The sequence below is a fragment of the Hyla sarda genome, unplaced genomic scaffold (genome assembly GCF_029499605.1).
Source record: "Hyla sarda isolate aHylSar1 unplaced genomic scaffold, aHylSar1.hap1 scaffold_1666, whole genome shotgun sequence".
Taxonomy (NCBI): Eukaryota; Metazoa; Chordata; class Amphibia; order Anura; family Hylidae; genus Hyla; species Hyla sarda.
In genome coordinates this window covers 46,740-68,527 of record NW_026608305.1, presented here as the reverse complement: position 1 = coordinate 68,527, position 21,788 = coordinate 46,740, and the positions used below count along the sequence as shown (strand labels likewise).

General features: G+C 54.7%; 1 protein-coding gene across 2 annotated transcripts in view; it reads left to right on the top strand.

Annotated features, from left to right (window-relative positions):
* Nucleotides 1–693: 693 nt before the first annotated feature.
* GARNL3 (GTPase activating Rap/RanGAP domain like 3) overlaps nt 694–21,788 on the top strand; it is a gene marked incomplete at its 5' end in the record, with an annotated part of 54,746 nt that continues 33,651 nt past the window's right edge. For both annotated transcript variants that reach the window (XM_056552517.1, XM_056552518.1), the window contains 7 exon segments: nt 694–768; nt 2,788–2,899; nt 3,680–3,778; nt 4,100–4,216; nt 7,200–7,351; nt 13,194–13,352; nt 13,647–13,713. In XM_056552517.1, the coding sequence (XP_056408492.1) occupies nt 694–768; nt 2,788–2,899; nt 3,680–3,778; nt 4,100–4,216; nt 7,200–7,351; nt 13,194–13,352; nt 13,647–13,713 (781 nt within the window).

Below are 21,788 nucleotides of genomic sequence, written 5' to 3'. Positions count from 1 at the left end.
AGATTTGTAAATTACTTCTATATAAAATCGTAATCCTCCCAGTCCTTATCAGCTGCTGTATGCTTCACAGGAAGTTGTGTAGTTCTTTCCAGTCTGACCACAGTGCTCTCTGCTGACACCTCTGTCCATGTCAGGAACTGTCTGGAGCAGGAGAGGTTTGCTATGGGGATTTGCTCCTACTCAGGATAGTTCCTGACATGGACAGAGGTGTCAGCAGAGAGCACTGGGGTCAGACTAGAAAGAACTACACAACTTCCTTTGTAGTATACAGCAGCTGATAAGTACTGGAAGAGTTAAGATTTTTTAATAAAAGTAATTTACAAATCTGTTTAACTTAATGGCACCAGTAGATTTAAAAAAAAAAAAAAAATCACCAGAGTAACCCTTTAAAACCTGCGAAAATCAGCTTGAAATAGAAATGTGTCAGTGGTATTTGATGGTGTCTGTGAACATAGCCTTAGGGCCCCACATTGTGAGCTGTAATACTCCATGATCACCACTTGTCCTCCATCATTCTTGAAGCTGCTGACCCGATCAGCTGATATGTTTTTGCTTGTTCTCCAGCTGATCATTATTGTTGGCCTTATTGATTGATAATTGCCCCATGTACTATGGCCCTTACTCTTCCTACTGATCCAGGAACCCTACATCATGTGGGCGATATTGATCCCTAATGAATCTGCTTCCTTCCAGGCGCTGAAGCTGAAAACTATTGTACGGGGAGATGCTCCTACAAGCCTGGCCACCACGGGGCTGTGCCGGAGGGAGGTAAGAGCCCGGGGGGGTGTACAGGAGGGGGAGGTAAGAGCCCCGGGGGGGTGTACAGGAGGGGGAGGTAAGAGCCCCGGGGGGGTGTACAGGAGGGGGAGGTAAGAGCCCGGGGGGGAGGGGGCTGTACAGGAGGGAGGTAAGAGCCCCGGGGGGGGGGGGGGGGGGGCGGGCTGTACAGGAGGGAGGTAAGAGCCCCGGGGGGGGGGGGGGGGGGGGGGGGGGGCTGTACGGGAGGGAGGTAAGGGCCCCCGGGGGGGGGGGGGGGGGGCTGTACGGGAGGGAGGTAAGGGCCCCCGGGGGGGGGGGGCTGTACGGGAGGGAGGTAAGGGCCCCCGGGGGGGGGGGGGGGCTGTACGGGAGGGAGGTAAGGGCCCCCGGGGGGGGCTGTACGGGAGGGAGGTAAGGGCCCCCGGGGGGGGGGCTGTACAGGAGGGAGGTAAGGGCCCCCGGGGGGGGGGCTGTACAGGAGGGAGGTAAGGGCCCCGGGGGGCTGTACAGGAGGGAGGTAAGGGCCCCGGGGGGTGTACAGTGTGGATATGGGGGGGGGGGTGTACAGTGTGTGGATATGGGGGGGGGGGGTGTACAGTGTGTGGATATGGGGGGGGGGGTGTACAGTGTGTGGATATGGGGGGGGGTGTACAGTGTGTAGATATGGGGGGGTGTACAGTGTGTGGATATGGGGGGGTGTACAGTGTGTGGATATGGGGGGGGTGTACAGTGTGTGGATATGGGGGGGGGGTGTACAGTGTGTGGATATGGGGGGGGGGGTGTACAGTGTGTGGATATGGGGGGGGGTGTACAGTGTGTGGATATGGGGGGGGTGTACAGTGTGTGGATATGGGGGGGGTGTACAGTGTGTGGATATGGGGGGGGGTGTACAGTGTGTGGATATGGGGGGGGGGTACAGTGTGTGGATATGGGGGGGGGGTACAGTGTGTGGATATGGGGGGGGGGGTACAGTGTGTGGATATGGTGGGGGGTGTACAGTGGGTGGATATGGGGGTGGGTGTACAGTGTGGATATGGGGGGGGGGTGTACAGTGTGTGGATATGGGGGGCCCGGGGGGGGGGTGTACAGTGTGTGGATATGGGGGGGTGTACAGTGTGGATATGGGGGGCCAGGCGGGGGGTGTACAGTGTGGATATGGGGGGCCAGGCGGGGGGTGTACAGTGTGTGGATATGGGGGGGTGTACAGTGTGGATATGGGGGGCCAGGCGGGGGGTGTACAGTGTGGATATGGGGGGCCAGGCGGGGGGTGTACAGTGTGTGGATATGGGGGGGTGTACAGTGTGGATATGGGGGGCCAGGCGGGGGGTGTACAGTGTGTGGATATGGGGGGGTGTACAGTGTGGATATGGGGGCCCAGGTGGGGGGTGTACAGTGTGGGGTATGGGGGGGGGGGGGTGTACAGTGTGGATATGGGGGGCCAGGCGGGGGGTGTACAGTGTGGGATATGGGGGGGGGTGTACAGTGTGGATATGGGGGCCGGGTGGGGGGGTGTACAGTGTGGATATGGGTGGCCAGGCGGGGGGTGTACAGTGTGTGGATATGGGGGGGGTGTACAGTGTGGATATGGGGGGCCAGGCGGGGGGTGTACAGTGTGTGGATATGGGGGGGGGGGGGTGTACAGTGTGGATATGGGGGCCGGGTGGGGGGTGTACAGTGTGTGGATATGGGGGGGGGTGTACAGTGTGGATATGGGGGCCGGGTAGGGGGTGTACTGTGTGGATATGGGGGCCGGGTGGGGGGTGTACAGTGTGTGGATATGGGGGGGGGTGTACAGTGTGGATATGGGGGCCGGGTGGGGGGTGTACTGTGTGGATATGGGGGGCCGGGTGGGGGGTGTACAGTGTGGATATGGGTGGCCAGGCGGGGGGTGTACAGTGTGTGGATATGGGGGGGGTGTACAGTGTGCATATGGGGGCCGGGCGAGGGGTGTACAGTGTGGATATGGGGGCCGGGCGAGGGGTGTAATGTGTGATAACACGGGTGAATGTCCCCTCTGCTTCTCCTCAGCCCTGGGAGTCTCAGAGCTTCTGTAGTAACTTCTCCTATGAAGTGGTTGGAGCAGATTCCTGGGGTCCGTCTCTTCTTGTCTCCACTGACAGCGGAGTGCTGCTGATAGACGGTGAGTCCTCCACTGACAGCGGGGTGCTGCTGATAGACGGTGAGTCCTCCACTGACAGCGGAGTGCTGCTGATAGACGGTGAGTCCTCCACTGACAGCGGAGTGCTGCTGATAGACGGTGAGTCCTCCACTGACAGCGGAGTGCTGCTGATAGACGGTGAGTCCTCCACTGACAGCGGAGTGCTGCTGATAGACGGTGAGTCCTCCACTGACAGCGGGGTGCTGCTGATAGACGGTGAGTCCTCCACTGACAGCGGGGTGCTGCTGATAGACGGTGAGTCCTCCACTGACAGCGGGGTGCTGCTGATAGACGGTGAGTCCTCCACTGACAGCGGAGTGCTGCTGATAGACGGTGAGTCCTCCACTGACAGCGGAGTGCTGCTGATAGACGGTGAGTCCTCCACTGACTGATGTCATTCTAGGTGCCTTGAGCTTTAGGACTCCTTCTAGTGTCCTCTAGTCATCATCTAGAGATCTCAGGTAAATCTCTGCTGCCTCCTCCACCGCTCTTATTAATGCTGCCCGCTCGGAGCCATGTTTACCCTACAAAGAAAGATATATGTCAGCGCCTGTGGTGAAAGCTCCTGATGTCTATTGTGTCCCCGCAGATAATGTGCAGGGTATGGGGCCCTGTAATGACAGCCAGAGGGGCCCACTAGATAGGGAGGACCTGCACATGGCCCCTCCACCTCTTTTATAGTCTGACGGTGACGTTTCTTCTCTGACACGGTCAATGCCGCGATTTACGTTGTGTATAACGGAGATGTGATCTGTTCTGCAGATGGTCGGCCAGCCATTCCAGTATTTGACAAATCGCTGCAGATCAAACAGATGCACGTGCTGGAGACTCTGGATCTGCTGCTCACGAGAGCTGATAAAGGTAAAAGTATCCGCATTATGGGGGGGGGGTGTGATGTGCTGCAGGTCTCTCTCTGGTTGTAGTGGGGTGTGATGTGCTGCAGGTCTCTGGTTGTAGTGGGGTGTGATGTGCTGCAGGTCTCTGGTTGTAGTGGGGTGTGATGTGCTGCAGGTCTCTGGTTGTAGTGGGGTGTGATGTGCTGCAGACAGACATGGAGTGATCCCCGCACAGCTTGAACATCAAGAGGCATCAGCAGAGGAGAGGGAGGCTCTGGGTGCGGGTCACATGTTTTCTGTGGTCACCTCTTATTATGTCAGTCCTGTCTTCTGATTGGTCCTATAGGGAAGGACGCTCGTCTCTATGTCTTCCGGTTGAGCGCCATCAGGAAGGATCTGGAAGACAACCAAGCCCCAAGGAACAAATATGAATGCAGGGAGAATAAACTGGAGAAAACAAAAGGTAAATGACGGAGCAGGATCTCTCCCCATCACACTGACCACACAGGTGCCCCCTTCCCTTAGTGGTGGGATCAGGGATAGCGCTATTACTTCTGTTATCTGGTAATAAATGTCTCCCACACAGGCGCCCCCTTCCCTTAGTGGTGGGATCAGGGATAGCGCTATTACTTCTGTTATCTGGTAATAAATGTCTCCACACAGGCGCCCCCTTCCCTTAGTGGTAGGATCAGGGATAGCGCTATTACTTCTGTTATCTGGTAATAAATGTCTCCACACAGGCGCCCCCTTCCCTTAGTGGTGGGATCAGGGATAGCGCTGTTACTTCTGTTATCTGGTAATGAATATCTTCCACACAGGCGCCCCCTTCCCTTAGTGGTGGGATCAGGGATAGCGCTATTACTTCTGTTATCTGGTAATAAATGTCTCCACACAGGCGCCCCCTTCCCTTAGTGGTGGGATCAGGGATAGCGCTATTACTTCTGTTATCTGGTAATAAATGTCTCCACACAGGCGCCCCCTTCCCTTTAGTGGTGGGATCAGGGATAGCGCTATTACTTCTGTTATCTGGTAATAAATGTCTCCCACACAGGCGCCCCCTTCCCTTAGTGGTGGGATCAGGGATAGCGCTATTACTTCTGTTATCTGGTAATAAATGTCTCCCACACAGGCGCCCCCTTCCCTTAGTGGTGGGATCAGGGATAGCGCTATCACTTCTGTTATCTGGTAATAAATGTCTCCCACACAGGCGCCCCCTTCCCTTAGTGGTGGGATCAGGGATAGCGCTATTACTTCTGTTATCTGGTAATAAATGTCTCCCACACAGGCGCCCCCTTCCCTTAGTGGTGGGATCAGGGATAGCGCTGTTACTTCTGTTATCTGGTAATAAATGTCTCCCACACAGGTGCCCCCTTCCCTTAGTGGTGGGATCAGGGATAGCGCTATTACTTCTGTTATCTGGTAATAAATGTCTCCCACACAGGCGCCCCCTTCCCTTAGTGGTAGGATCAGGGATAGCGCTATTACTTCTGTTATCTGGTAATAAATGTCTCCACACAGGCGCCTCCTTCCCTTAGTGGTGGGATCAGGGATAGCGCTGTCACTTCTGTTATCTGGTAATAAATGTCTCCACACAGGCGCCCCCTTCCCTTAGTGGTGGGATCAGGGATAGCGCTATTACTTCTGTTATCTGGTAATAAATGTCTCCACACAGACGCCCCCTTCCCTTAGTGGTGGGATCAGGGATAGCGCTATTACTTCTGTTATCTGGTAATAAATGTCTCCACACAGACGCCCCCTTCCCTTAGTGGTGGGATCAGGGATAGCGCTATCACTTCTGTTATCTGGTAATAAATGTCTCCACACAGGCGCCCCCTTCCCTTAGTGGTGGGATCAGGGATAGCGCTATCACTTCTGTTATCTGGTAATAAATGTCTCCACACAGGTGCCCCCTTCCCTTAGTGGTGGGATCAGGGATAGCGCTATTACTTCTGTTATCTGGTAATAAATGTCTCCCACACAGGCGCCCCCTTCCCTTAGTGGTGGGATCAGGGATAGCGCTAATACTTCTGTTATCTGGTAATAAATGTCTCCACACAGGCGCCCCCTTCCCTTAGTGGTGGGATCAGGGATAGCGCTATTACTTCTGTTATCTGGTAATAAATGTCTCCACACAGGCGCCCCCTTCCCTTAGTGGTGGGATCAGGGATAGCGCTATTACTTCTGTTATCTGGTAATAAATGTCTCCACACAGACGCCCCCTTCCCTTAGTGGTGGGATCAGGGATAGCGCTATTACTTCTGTTATCTGGTAATAAATGTCTCCACACAGGTGCCCCCTTCCCTTAGTGGTGGGATCAGGGATAGCGCTGTTACTTCTGTTATCTGGTAATAAATGTCTCCACACAGGTGCCCCCTTCCCTTAGTGGTGGGATCAGGGATAGCGCTATTACTTCTGTTATCTGGTAATAAATGTCTCCCACACAGGCGCCCCCTTCCCTTAGTGGTAGGATCAGGGATAGCGCTGTTACTTCTGTTATCTGGTAATAAATGTCTCCACACAGGTGCCCCCTTCCCTTAGTGGTGGGATCAGGGATAGCGCTATTACTTCTGTTATCTGGTAATAAATGTCTCCCACACAGGCGCCCCCTTCCCTTAGTGGTAGGATCAGGGATAGCGCTATTACTTCTGTTATCTGGTAATAAATGTCTCCACACAGGCGCCTCCTTCCCTTAGTGGTGGGATCAGGGATAGCGCTATCACTTCTGTTATCTGGTAATAAATGTCTCCACACAGGTGCCCCCTTCCCTTAGTGGTGGGATCAGGGATAGCGCTGTCACTTCTGTTATCTGGTAATAAATGTCTCCACACAGGCGCCCCCTTCCCTTAGTGGTGGGATCAGGGATAGCGCTATCACTTCTGTTATCTGGTAATAAATGTCTCCACACAGGTGCCCCCTTCCCTTAGTGGTGGGATCAGGGATAGCGCTGTTACTTCTGTTATCTGGTAATAAATGTCTCCACACAGGCGCCCCCTTCCCTTAGTGGTGGGATCAGGGATAGCGCTATTACTTCTGTTATCTGGTAATAAATGTCTCCACACAGGCGCCCCCTTCCCTTAGTGGTGGGATCAGGGATAGCGCTATTACTTCTGTTATCTGGTAATAAATGTCTCCACACAGACGCCCCCTTCCCTTAGTGGTGGGATCAGGGATAGCGCTATTACTTCTGTTATCTGGTAATAAATGTCTCCACACAGACGCCCCCTTCCCTTAGTGGTGGGATCAGGGATAGCGCTATTACTTCTGTTATCTGGTAATAAATGTCTCCACACAGGCGCCCCCTTCCCTTAGTGGTGGGATCAGGGATAGCGCTATTACTTCTGTTATCTGGTAATAAATGTCTCCACACAGGCGCCCCCTTCCCTTAGTGGTGGGATCAGGGATAGCGCTATTACTTCTGTTATCTGGTAATAAATGTCTCCACACAGGATGCCACCTTTATGCCATCAACACACATCACAGTCAGGAGCTGCGGGTGGTGGTGGCCATCAGGAACAAACTGCTGCTCATCACAAGGAAAGCCAGCACAGCCGGCAGTGCGCCCGGATCCTCACCAGGAGAAGCCTTTCAGTACATCAGGGTGAGCGCCCCCTGGCTGCTGGATCTGGCATCTGTATGATTGTTTCTCATGACCAAGGCATCTGGGATTTCTGGGGCTCAGCGATCTGACTGAGGATGTGTAAAATAACATTAGATGTCTCTAAAGATGTTCTGAAGCAGCACTGTGGGGCACAGTTCTGCTTCAGAGGAGGACAGAAGGTTTACTTATGGGTGGAGGTCGGAAGGGCAGAGGAGGAGGAGGAGCCTCATGTTTATGACTGTAGATGATAGGTTACCTTATGGGAGGAGGTCAGGAGGACTGAGGAGGAGCCTCATGTTTATGACTGTAGATGATAGGTTACCTTATGGGAGGAGGTCAGGAGGACTGAGGAGGAGGAGCCTCATGTTAATGACTTTAGATGATAGGTTACCTCAGGGTCAGAGGTCAGGAGGAGGAGGAGCCTCATGTTTATGACTGTAGATGATAGGTTACCTTATGGGAGGAGGTCAGGAGAACTGAGGAGGAGGAGCCTCATGTTTATGACTGTAGATGATGGGTTACCTTATGGGAGGAGGTCAGGAGGACTGAGGAGGAGGAGCCACATGTTTATGACTGTAGATGATAGGTTACCTTATGGGCAGAGGTCAGGAGGACTGAGGAGGAGGAGCCTCATGTTTATGACTGTAGATGATAGGTTACCTCAGGATCAGAGGTCAGGAGCCTCATGTTTATGACTGTAGATGATAGGTTACCTCAGGGTCAGGAGAACTGAGGAGGAGGAGCCTCATGTTTATGACTGTAAATGATAGGTTACCTTATGGGCGGAGGTCAGGAGGACTGAGAGGAGGAGCCTCATGTTTATGACTGTAGATGATGGGTTACCTTAGGGTCGGAGGTCAGGAGGGCAGAGGAGGAGGGGCCTCATGTTTATGACTGTATATGATAGGTTACCTTATGGGCAGAGGTCAGGAGGACTGAGGATTAGCAGAATGATGTCTGTACAGGGTCACGTAAAGGGTATGAATACTTATGTCACTGCAAGATTCTAGTTTTTCCTTATCAATAAATGAGTAAAGATCTGAACCGTTCTGTGATCACTGAGGATGATGGGAAATGAGGAGGATGGGACAACGAGGAAGAACAGAATGTGACAACGAAGGGGATGGGACAACGAAGAACAGAATGTGACAACGAGGGGGATGGGACAACGAGGGGGATGGGACAACGAGGAAGAACAGAATGTGACAAAGAGAGCGATGGGACAACGAGGGGGATGGGACAACGAGGAAGAACAGAATGGGACAACGAGGGGGATGGGACAACGAGGGGGATGGGACAACGAGGAAGAACAGAATGGGACAACGAGGGGGATGGGACAACGAGGGGGATGGGACAACGAGGAAGAACAGAATGGGACAACGAGGGGGATGGGACAACGAGGGGGATGGGACAACGAGGAAGAACAGAATGTGACAACGAGGGGGATGGGACAACGAGGGGGATGGGACAACGAAGAACAGAATGTGACAACGAGGAGGATGGGACAACGAGGGGGATGGGACAACGAGCAAGAACAGAATGGGACAACGAGGGGGATGGGACAACGAGGGGGATGGGACAACGAGGAAGAACAGAATGGGACAACGAGGGGGATGGGACAACGAGGGGGATGGGACAACGAGGAAGAACAGAATGTGACAATGAGGGGGATGGGACAACGAGGGGGATGGGACAACGAAGGGGATGGGACAACGAAGAACAGAATGTGACAACGAGGAGGATGGGACAACGAGGGGGATGGGACAACGAGGAAGAACAGAATGTGACAATGAGGGGGATGGGACAACGAGGAAGAACAAAATGTGACAACAAGGGGGATGGGACAACGAAGAAGAACAGAATGGGACAACGAGGGGGATGGGACAACGAGGAAGAACAGAATGGGACAATGAGGGGGATGGGACAATGAGGGGGATGGGACAACGAGGGGGATGGGACAACGAGGGGGATGGGACAACGAAGAACAGAATGTGACAACGAGGAGGATGGGACAACGAGGAAGAACAGAATGTGACAACGAGGGGGATGGGACAACGAGGAAGAACAAAATGTGACAACGAGGGGGATGGGACAACGAGGAAGAACAAAATGTGACAACAAGGGGGATGGGACAACGAGGAAGAACAGAATGTGACAACGAGGGGGATGGGACAACGAAGAAGAACAGAATGTGACAACGAGGGGGATGGGACAACGAAGAAGAACAGAATGTGACAACGAGGGGGATGGGACAACGAGGGGGATGGGACAACGAGGGGGATGGGACAACGAGGGGGATTGGACAACGAGGAAGAACAGAATGGGACAACGAGGGGGATGGGACAACGAAGGGGATGGGACAACGAAGAACAGAATGTGACAACGAGGAGGATGGGACAACGAAGGGGATGGGACAACGAAGAACAGAATGTGACAACGAGGAGGATGGGACAACGAGGGGGATGGGACAACGAGGAAGAACAGAATGTGACAATGAGGGGGATGGGACAACGAGGAAGAACAGAATGTGACAACGAGGGGGATGGGACAACGAGGAAGAACAAAATGTGACAACAAGGGGGATGGGACAACGAGGAAGAACAGAATGTGACAACGAGGGGGATGGGACAACGAGGAAGAACAGAATGTGACAACGAGGGGGATGGGACAACGAGGAAGAACAGAATGGGACAACGAGGGGGATGGGACAACGAGGAAGAACAGAATGGGACAACGAGGGGGATGGGACAACGAGGAAGAACAGAATGTGAAAACGAGGGGGATGGGACAACGAGAGGGATGGGACAACGAGGGGGATGGGACAACGAGGGGGATGGGACAACGAGGAAGAAAAGAATGTGACAATGAGGGGGATGGGACAACGAGGAAGAACAGAATGTGAAAACGAGGGGGATGGGACAACGAGAGGGATGGGACAACGAGGAAGAACAGAATGTGACAACGAGGAGGATGGGACAACGAGGGGGATGGGACAACGAGGAAGAAAAGAATGTGACAATGAGGGGGATGGGACAACGAGGAAGAACAGAATGTGACAACGAGGGGGATGGGACAACGAGGAAGAACAGAATGTGACAACGAGGGGGATGGGACAACGAGGGGGATGGGACAACGAGGAAGAACAGAATGGGACAACGAGGGGGATGGGACAACGAGGAAGAACAGAATGGGACAACGAGGGGGATGGGACAACGAGGAAGAACAGAATGGGACAATGAGGGGGATGGGACAATGAGGGGGATGGGACAATGAGGGGGATGGGGCAACGAGGAAGAACAGAATGTGACAACGAGGGGGATGGGACAACGAGGGGGATGGGACGAGGGGGAACAGAATGTGACAACGAGGGGGATGGGACAACGAGGAAGAACAGAATGTGACAACAAGGGGGATGGGACAATGAGGGGGATGGGACAATGAGGGGGATGGGACAATGAGGGGGATGGGACAATGAGGGGGATGGGACAATGAGGGGGATGGGACAATGAGGGGGATGGTACAACGAGGGGGATGGGACAATGAGGGGGATGGGACAACCAGGCGGATGGGACAACGAGGAGGAACAGAATGTGAAAACGAGGGGGATGGGACAACTAGGGGGATGGGACAACGAAGAACAGAATGTGACAACGAGGAAGAACAGAATGGGACAACGAGGGGGATGGGACAACGAGGAAGAACAGAATGAAACAACGAGGGGGATGGGACAACGAGGAAGAACAGAATGTGACAACGAGGGGGATGGGACAACGAGGGGAATGGGACAACGAGGGGGATGGGACAACGAGGAAGAACAGAATGTGACAACGAGGGGGATGGGACAACGAGGGGGATGGGACAACGAGGAGGAACAGAATGTGACAACAAGGGGGATGGGACAACGAGGAAGAACAAAATGTGACAACAAGGGGGATGGGACAACGAGGAAGAACAGAATGTGACAACGAGGGGGATGGGACAACAAGGGGGATGGGACACCGAGAGGGATGGGACACCGAGGGGGATGGGACACCGAGGGGGAGCAGATTGTGACTAAGGGGATGGGACAATGAGGGAGATGGGACAACGAGGAGGAACAGAATGTGACGGCTGTCGCGCCCCCTTCCCATAGACTTTCGTTGAGGGGGCGGGCGTGACGTCACGAGGGGCGGCCCTGAACACGGAAGCCCGCACACAGCGTTCGGAACAATAAACTTCCAGACGCTGGGGAGCGGAGCTTCGGAAGGAGGGCAGCGGAGTACCCCTTTAAGGTTGTACCATAGCGCCCTCAATTACACGTCCTTGTGTATGTCATTGCACCAAGCCAAACAGTGCATCACAAGCATATATCTATATTAGTGCTGGGCGGTATAAACCGGTTCATACCGAATACCGAAATTTTTGTCCTGCACGATATGAATTTTTCCCCATTCCGCAATAGGACTTAGGACTTCTGAGTGTGTGGTCTATAGCGGGACAGTTTATGGCGTTGTGTGGTGGTTTTATACCTGTAGTGTTATCTACAGCCTTAGGACTTCTCTCTGAGTGTGTGGTCTATAGCGGGACAGTTTATGGCGTTGTGTGGTGGTTTTATACCTGTAGTGTTATCTGCAGCCTTAGGACTTCTCTCTGAGTGTGTGGTCTATAGCGGGACAGTTTATGGCGTTGTGTGGCGGTTTTATACCTGTAGTGTTATCTGCAGCCTTAGGACTTCTCTATGAGTGTGTGGTCTATAGCGGGACAGTTTATGGCGTTGTGTGGCGGTTTTATACCTGTAGTGTTATCTGCAGCCTTAGGACTTCTCTCTGAGTGTGTGGTCTATAGCGGGACAGTTTATGGCGTTGTGTGGTGGTTTTATACCTGTAGTGTTATCTGCAGCCTTAGGACTTCTCTATGAGTGTGTGGTCTATAGCGGGACAGTTTATGGCGTTGTGTGGCGGTTTTATACCTGTAGTGTTATCTGCAGCCTTAGGACTTCTCTATGAGTGTGTACTCTCTAGCGGGACAGTTTATGGCGTTGTGTGGCGGTTTTATACCTGTAGTGTTATCTGCAGCCTTAGGACTTCTCTATGAGTGTGTGGTCTATAGCGGGACAGTTTATGGCGTTGTGTGGTGGTTTTATACCTGTAGTGTTATCTACAGCCTTAGGACTTCTCTATGAGTGTGTACTCTCTAGCGGGACAGTTTATGGCGTTGTGTGGCGGTTTTATAACTGTAGTGTTATCTGCAGCCTTAGGACTTCTCTATGAGTGTGTGGTCTATAGCGGGACAGTTTATGGCGTTGTGTGGCGGTTTTATACCTGTAGTGTTCTCTGCAGCCTTAGGACTTCTCTATGAGTGTGTGGTCTATAGCGGGACAGTTTATGGCGTTGTGTGGCGGTTTTATACCTGTAGTGTTATCTGCAGCCTTAGGACTTCTCTATGAGTGTGTACTCTCTAGCGGGACAGTTTATGGCGTTGTGTGGTGGTTTTATACCTGTAGTGTTATCTGCAGCCTTAGGACTTGCTCTTTCCTCCTGTGGGGGTTATTAATGGTTTTGTGCCATTGCTGCAGTTGTTTGTATAATAGTCACCTTGAGTTGCCGCCATTACGGTGCGCCAGACAGTGCACTGTGGCCACAACCTCTGTCTTCATGACGGTCATCCAAAGTTCAATTATGATGGATTCTTGGTCACAAGTCACATGACTTTGCCAGCATTGAGCTTCTCTGCGATTTGTCTGTTTGATATAAAGTTTCCCAACAGCAGCAGGTCACACAATATTTAGGCAGCATGTCTCTGCATAGCTCTAGCGATGATGGCGCCCCTCCACCTGCTGATCTAGCGTTGTCTCTGTCTGCAGGAGATCTGTCTGTCCGACCCCCCGCTGGTGATGACTCTTGTGGATGGGCCGACCGGAGAGAACGATAACACCATCTGTGTGGCTTATCGACACCAGTTTGATTTGGTGAATGAGAGCACCGGAGAGTCGTGTCGGCTGCATCACGTTGATGCGAGTAGGGTAAGACGCTTATGGGGGGAGTAATGGCCTGCACACTATATAACCATGTGACCTCCTCACTGCAGCACAGAGGATCACAGCTCCAGCTACAACTTAATTCACACTAGTGTCGTGACTACTGACGATGGGACCCAAAACATCACTGCATACAGCCCCTACTTACTGCGGAAAGCAAATCATGTAGCCAAAGCCTAAGACCCCCATATACTAGAGTAGGGTCTGCGGGGTCCATCAGGATATCAGGGAGAGGAATGTGACTCCTCAGTGTCCACAGCTTCCACATTATCATTTCAGGTTCATTTTGTTGCAGCAATTGATGTTTATGAAGATGGAGAAGCCGGATTACTGCTGTGCTATAACTGTAAGTGGGGCTGGGGTGAGGGCCTGCACGTTCTATAGAGGGGGGGAAACATGGTGGGGGGGCCTGCACGTTCTATAGAGGGGGGGGAAACAACATGGTGGGGGGGCCTGCACGTTCTATAGAGGGGGGGAAACATGGTGGGGGGGCCTGCACGTTCTATAGAGGGGGGGAAACATGGTGGGGGGGCCTGTACGTTCTATAGAGGGGGGGAAACATGGTGGGGGGGGCCTGCACGTTCTATAGAGGGGGGGAAACATGGTGGGGGGGCCTGCACGTTCTATAGAGGGGGGGAAACATGGTGGGGGGGCCTGCACGTTCTATAGAGGGGGGGAAACATGGTGGGGGGGCCTGCACGTTCTATAGAGGGGGGGAAACATGGTGGGGCGGCCTGCACATTCTATAGAGGGGGGGAAACATGGTGGGGGGGCCTGCACGTTCTATAGAGGGGGGGGAAACAACATGGTGGGGGGGCCTGCACGTTCTATAGAGGGGGGGGAAACAACATGGTGGGGGGGCCTGCACGTTCTATAGAGGGGGGGAAACATGGTGGGGGGGCCTGCACGTTCTATAGAGGGGGGGAAACATGGTGGGGGGGCCTGTACGTTCTATAGAGGGGGGGAAACATGGTGGGGGGGGCCTGCACGTTCTATAGAGGGGGGGAAACATGGTGGGGGGGCCTGCACGTTCTATAGAGGGGGGGAAACATGGTGGGGGGGCCTGCACGTTCTATAGAGGGGGGGAAACATGGTGGGGGGGCCTGCACGTTCTATAGAGGGGGGGAAACATGGTGGGGCGGCCTGCACATTCTATAGAGGGGGGGAAACATGGTGGGGGGGCCTGCACGTTCTATAGAGGGGGGGGGAAACAACATGGTGGGGGGGCCTGCACGTTCTATAGAGGGGGGGGGAAACAACATGGTGGGGGGGCCTGCACGTTCTATAGAGGGGGGGAAACATGGTGGGGGGGCCTGCACGTTCTATAGAGGGGGGGAAACATGGTGGGGGGGCCTGTACGTTCTATAGAGGGGGGGGAAACATGGTGGGGGGGGCCTGCACGTTCTATAGAGGGGGGGAAACATGGTGGGGGGGCCTGCACATTCTATAGAGGGGGGAAACATGGTGGGGGGGGCCTGCACATTCTATAGAGGGGGGGGAAACATGGTGGGGGGGCCTGCACGTTCTATAGAGGGGGGGAAACATGGTGGGGGGGCCTGCACGTTCTATAGAGGGGGGGAAACATGGTGGGGCGGCCTGCACATTCTATAGAGGGGGGGAAACATGGTGGGGCGGCCTGCACATTCTATAGAGGGGGGGGAAACATGGTGGGGGGGCCTGCACGTTCTATAGAGGGGGGGAAACATGGTGGGGGGGCCTGCACGTTCTATAGAGGGGGGGGGATAATATGGTGGGGAGGCCTGCACGTTCTATAGAGGGGGGGAAACATGGTGGGGGGGCCTGCACGTTCTATAGAGGGGGGGAAACATGGTGGGGAGGCCTGCACGTTCTATAGAGGGGGGGGAAACATGGTGGGGGGGCCTGCACGTTCTATAGAGGGGGGGAAACATGGTGGGGAGGCCTGCACGTTCTATAGAGGGGGGGAAACATGGTGGGGGGGCCTGCACGTTCTATAGAGGGGGGGGGGATAATATGGTGGGGAGGCCTGCACGTTCTATAGAGGGGGGGAAACATCTATAGAGGGGGGGGAAACATGGTGGGGGGGCCTGCACGTTCTATAGAGGGGGGGGGATAATATGGTGGGGAGGCCTGCACGTTCTATAGATGGGGGGAAACATGGTGGGGGGGCCTGCACGTTCTATAGAGGGGGGGGGGGATAATATGGTGGGGAGGGCCTGCACGTTCTATAGAGGGGGGGATAATATGGTGGGGAGGGCCTGCACGTTCTATAGAGGGGGGGGATAATATGGTGGGGGGGCCTGCACGTTCTATAGAGGGGGGGAAACATGGTGGGGGGGCCTGCACGTTCTATAGAGGGGGGGAAACATGGTGGGGGGGCCTGCACGTTCTATAGAGGGGGGGGAAACATGGTGGGGGGGGCCTGCACGTTCTATAGAGGGGGGGGGATAATATGGTGGGGAGGGCCTGCACGTTCTATAGAGGGGGGGATAATATGGTGGGGAGGGCCTGCACGTTCTATAGAGGGGGGGATAATATGGTGGGGGGGCCTGCACGTTCTATAGAGGGGGGGGAAACATGGTGGGGGGGCCTGCACGTTCTATAGAGGGGGGGGAAACATGGTGGGGAGGGCCTGCACGTTCTATAGAGGGGTATAGAGGGGGGGATAATATGGTGGGGGGGCCTGCACGTTCTATAGAGGGGGGGAAACATGGTGGGGGGGCCTGCACGTTCTATAGAGGGGCAGAAACAACATGGTGGGTGAGGGCCTGCACGTTCTATAGAGGGGGGGGGAACATGATGGGGGGGCCTGCACGTTCTATAGAGGGGGGGGGGGGAACATGATGGGGGGGCCTGCACGTTCTATAGAGGGGGGGAAACAACATGGTGGGGTGAGGGCCTGCACGTTCTATAGAGGGGGGAAACATGGTGGGGGGGCCTGCACGTTCTATAGAGGGGCGGAAACATGATGGGGGGGCGTGCACGTTCTATAGAGGGGGGGAAACATGGTGGGGGGGCCTGCACGTTCTATAGAGGGGGGGAAACAACATGGTGGGGGGGCCTGCACGTTCTATAGAGGGGGGGGAAACAACATGGTGGGAGGGCCTGCACGTTCTATAGAGGGGGGGAAACATGGTGGGGGGGCCTGCACATTCTATAGAGGGGGGAAACATGGTGGGGGGGCCTGCACGTTCTATAGAGGGGGGAAACATGGTGGGGGGGCCTGCACGTTCTATAGAGGGGGGGGAAACATGGTGGGGGGGCCTGCACGTTCTATAGGGGGGGGGGGAAACATGGTGGGGAGGGCCTGCACGTTCTATAGGGGGGGGGGGAAACATGGTGGGGAGGGCCCTGCACGTTCTATAGAGGGGGGGAAACATGGTGGGGGCCTGCACGTTCTATAGAGGGGGGGGCAACATGGTGGGGGGGCCTGCACGTTCTATAGGGGGGGGGGGGAAACATGGTGGGGGGGCCTGCACGTTCTATAGGGGGGGGGGGGAAACATGGTGGGGAGGGCCTGCACGTTCTATAGAGGGGGGGAAACATGGTGGGGGGGCCTGCACGTTCTATAGAGGGGGGGGAAACATGGTGGGGGGGCCTGCACGTTCTATAGAGGGGGGGGAAACATGGTGGGGGGGGCCTGCACGTTCTATAGAGGGGGGGGAAACATGGTGGGGGGGGGGCCTGCACGTTCTATAGAGGGGGGGAAACATGGTGGGGAGGACCTGCACGTTCTATAGAGGGGGGGAAACATGGTGGGGGGGCCTGCACGTTCTATAGAGGGGGGGGAATAATATGGTGGGGAGGACCTGTATGTTCTATAGAGGGGGGGGGGGGAATAATATGGTGGGGAGGACCTGTACGTTCTATAGAGGGGGGGGGGGAATAATATGGTGGGGAGGACCTGTACGTTCTATAGAGGGGGGGGGGGAATAATATGGTGGGGAGGACCTGTACGTTCTATAGAGGGGGGGGGAATAATATGGTGGGGAGGACCTGTACGCTCTATAGAGGGGGGGGGAATAATATGGTGGGGAGGACCTGTACGTTCTATAGAGGGGGGGGGAATAATATGGTGGGGAGGACCTGTACGTTCTATAGAGGGGGGGGGGGGAATAATATGGTGGGGAGGACCTGTACGTTCTATAGAGGGGGGGGGAAATAATTATGGTGGGGAGGACCTGTACGTTCTATAGAGGGGGGGGAATAATATGGTGGGGAGGACCTGTACGTTCTATAGAGGGGGGGGAATAATATGGTGGGGAGGACCTGTACGTTCTATAGAGGGGGGGGGGGGAATAATATGGTGGGGAGGACCTGTATGTTCTATAGAGGGGGGGGGGGGGAATAATATGGTGGGGAGGACCTGTACGTTCTATAGAGGGGGGGGGGAATAATATGGTGGGGGAGGACCTGTATGTTCTATAGGGGGGGGGGGGGAAATAATATGGTGGGGAGGACCTGTACGTTCTATAGAGGGGGGGGCGGAACAATATGGTGGGGAGGACCTGTACGTTCTATAGAGGGGGGGGGGGGGAATAATATGGTGGGGAGGACCTGTACGTTCTATAGAGGGGGGGGGGAATAATATGGTGGGGAGGACCTGTATGTTCTATAGAGGGGGGGGGGGGAATAATATGGTGGGGAGGACCTGTACGTTCTATAGAGGGGGGGGGGGAATAATATGGTGGGGAGGACCTGTACGTTCTATAGAGGGGGGGGGGGAATAATATGGTGGGGAGGACCTGTACGTTCTATAGAGGGGGGGGGAATAATATGGTGGGGAGGACCTGTACGTTCTATAGAGGGGGGGAATAATATGGTGGGGAGGACCTGTACGTTCTATAGAGGGGGGGGGGGGGAATAATATGGTGGGGAGGACCTGTACGTTCTATAGAGGGGGGGGGGAATAATATGGTGGGGAGGACCTGTACGTTCTATAGAGGGGGGGGGGAATAATATGGTGGGGAGGACCTGTACGTTCTATAGAGGGGGGGGGGAATAATATGGTGGGGAGGACCTGTATGTTCTATAGAGGGGGGGGGGGGAATAATATGGTGGGGAGGACCTGTACGTTCTATAGAGGGGGGGGGGGAATAATATGGTGGGGAGGACCTGTACGTTCTATAGAGGGGGGGGGGGGGAATAATATGGTGGGGAGGACCTGTATGTTCTATAGAGGGGGGGGGGGGAATAATATGGTGGGGAGGACCTGTACGTTCTATAGAGGGGGGGGGGGAATAATATGGTGGGGAGGACCTGTACGTTCTATAGAGGGGGGGGGGGGGAATAATATGGTGGGGAGGACCTGTATGTTCTATAGAGGGGGGGGGGGGAATAATATGGTGGGGAGGACCTGTACGTTCTATAGAGGAGGGGGGGGGGGAATAATATGGTGGGGAGGACCTGTACGTTCTATAGAGGGGGGGGGGAATAATATGGTGGGGAGGACCTGTACGTTCTATAGAGGGGGGGGGGGGAATAATATGGTGGGGAGGACCTGTACGTTCTATAGAGGGGGGGGGGGAATAATATGGTGGGGAGGACCTGTACGTTCTATAGAGGGGGGGGGGAATAATATGGTGGGGAGGACCTGTACGTTCTATAGAGGGGGGGGGGAATAATATGGTGGGGAGGACCTGTACGTTCTATAGAGGGGGGGGGGGGGGAATAATATGGTGGGGAGGACCTGTACGTTCTATAGAGGGGGGGGGGGGGGAATAATATGGTGGGGAGGACCTGTACGTTCTATAGAGGGGGGGGGGGGGAATAATATGGTGGGGAGGACCTGTACGTTCTATAGAGGGGGGGGGGGGAATAATATGGTGGGGAGGACCTGTACGTTCTATAGAGGGGGGGGGAATAATATGGTGGGGAGGACCTGTACGTTCTATAGAGGGGGGGGGGGAATAATATGGTGGGGAGGACCTGTACGTTCTATAGAGGGGGGGGGGGGAATAATATGGTGGGGAGGACCTGTACGTTCTATAGAGGGGGGGGAATAATATGGTGGGGAGGACCTGTACGTTCTATAGAGGGGGGGGGGGGAATAATATGGTGGGGAGGACCTGTATGTTCTATAGAGGGGGGGGAATAATATGGTGGGGAGGACCTGTACGTTCTATAGAGGGGGGGGGGGGGGAATAATATGGTGGGGAGGACCTGTACGTTCTATAGAGGGGGGGGAATAATATGGTGGGGAGGACCTGTACGTTCTATAGAGGGGGGGGAATAATATGGTGGGGAGGACCTGTACGTTCTATAGAGGGGGGGGGGGAATAATATGGTGGGGAGGACCTGTACGTTCTATAGAGGGGGGGGGGGGGGGAATAATATGGTGGGGAGGACCTGTACGTTCTATAGAGGGGGGGGAATAATATGGTGGGGAGGACCTGTACGTTCTATAGAGGGGGGGGGGGGGGGAATAATATGGTGGGGAGGACCTGTACGTTCTATAGAGGGGGGGGAATAATATGGTGGGGAGGACCTGTACGTTCTATAGAGGGGGGGGAATAATATGGTGGGGAGGACCTGTACGTTCTATAGAGGGGGGGGGGGAATAATATGGTGGGGAGGACCTGTACGTTCTATAGAGGGGGGGGGGAATAATATGGTGGGGAGGACCTGTACGTTCTATAGAGGGGGGGGGGAATAATATGGTGGGGAGGACCTGTACGTTCTATAGAGGGGGGGGGGAATAATATGGTGGGGAGGACCTGTACGTTCTATAGAGGGGGGGGGGGGGAATAATATGGTGGGGAGGACCTGTACGTTCTATAGAGGGGGGGGGGGAATAATATGGTGGGGAGGACCTGTACGTTCTATAGAGGGGGGGGAATAATATGGTGGGGAGGACCTGTACGTTCTATAGAGGGGGGGGGGGAATAATATGGTGGGGAGGACCTGTACGCTCTATAGAGGGGGGGGGGGAATAATATGGTGGGGAGGACCTGTACGTTCTATAGAGGGGGGGGGGGGAATAATATGGTGGGGAGGACCTGTACGTTCTATAGAGGGGGGGGGGGGGAATAATATGGTGGGGAGGACCTGTACGTTCTATAGAGGGGGGGGGGGGAATAATATGGTGGGGAGGACCTGTACGTTCTATAGAGGGGGGGGGGGGGGGAATAATATGGTGGGGAGGACCTGTACGTTCTATAGAGGGGGGGGGGGGGAATAATATGGTGGGGAGGACCTGTACGTTCTATAGAGGGGGGGGGAATAATATGGTGGGGAGGACCTGTACGTTCTATAGAGGGGGGGGGGGGAATAATATGGTGGGGAGGACCTGTACGTTCTATAGAGGGGGGGGGAATAATATGGTGGGGAGGACCTGTATGTTCTATAGAGGGGGGGGGGGGAATAATATGGTGGGGAGGACCTGTACGTTCTATAGAGGGGGGGGGGGAATAATATGGTGGGGAGGACCTGTATGTTCTATAGAGGGGGGGGGGAATAATATGGTGGGGAGGACCTGTACGTTCTATAGAGGGGGGGGGGGAATAATATGGTGGGGAGGACCTGTACGTTCTATAGAGGGGGGGGGAATAATATGGTGGGGAGGACCTGTACGTTCTATAGAGGGGGGGGGAATAATATGGTGGGGAGGACCTGTACGTTCTATAGAGGGGGGGGGGAATAATATGGTGGGGAGGACCTGTAAGTTCTATAGAGGGGGGGGGGGGGAATAATATGGTGGGGAGGACCTGTACGTTCTATAGAGGGGGGGGGGAATAATATGGTGGGGAGGACCTGTACGTTCTATAGAGGGGGGGGGGGAATAATATGGTGGGGAGGACCTGTACGTTCTATAGAGGGGGGGGGGGGGAATAATATGGTGGGGAGGACCTGTACGTTCTATAGAGGGGGGGGGGGAATAATATGGTGGGGAGGACCTGTACGTTCTATAGAGGGGGGGGGGGGAATAATATGGTGGGGAGGACCTGTACGTTCTATAGAGGGGGGGGGAATAATATGGTGGGGAGGACCTGTACGTTCTATAGAGGGGGGGGGGAATAATATGGTGGGGAGGACCTGTACGTTCTATAGAGGGGGGGGGGGAATAATATGGTGGGGAGGACCTGTACGTTCTATAGAGGGGGGGGGGGAATAATATGGTGGGGAGGACCTGTACGTTCTATAGAGGGGGGAATAATAGGGTGGGGAGGACCTGTACGTTCTATAGAGGGGGGGGGGGAATAATATGGTGGGGAGGACCTGTACGTTCTATAGAGGGGGGGGGGGGGAATAATATGGTGGGGAGGACCTGTACGTTCTATAGAGGGGGGGGGGGGAATAATATGGTGGGGAGGACCTGTACGTTCTATAGAGGGGGGGGGGGGGAATAATATGGTGGGGGAGGACCTGTACGTTCTATAGAGGGGGGGGGGGAATAATATGGTGGGGAGGACCTGTACGTTCTATAGAGGGGGGGGGGGGAAT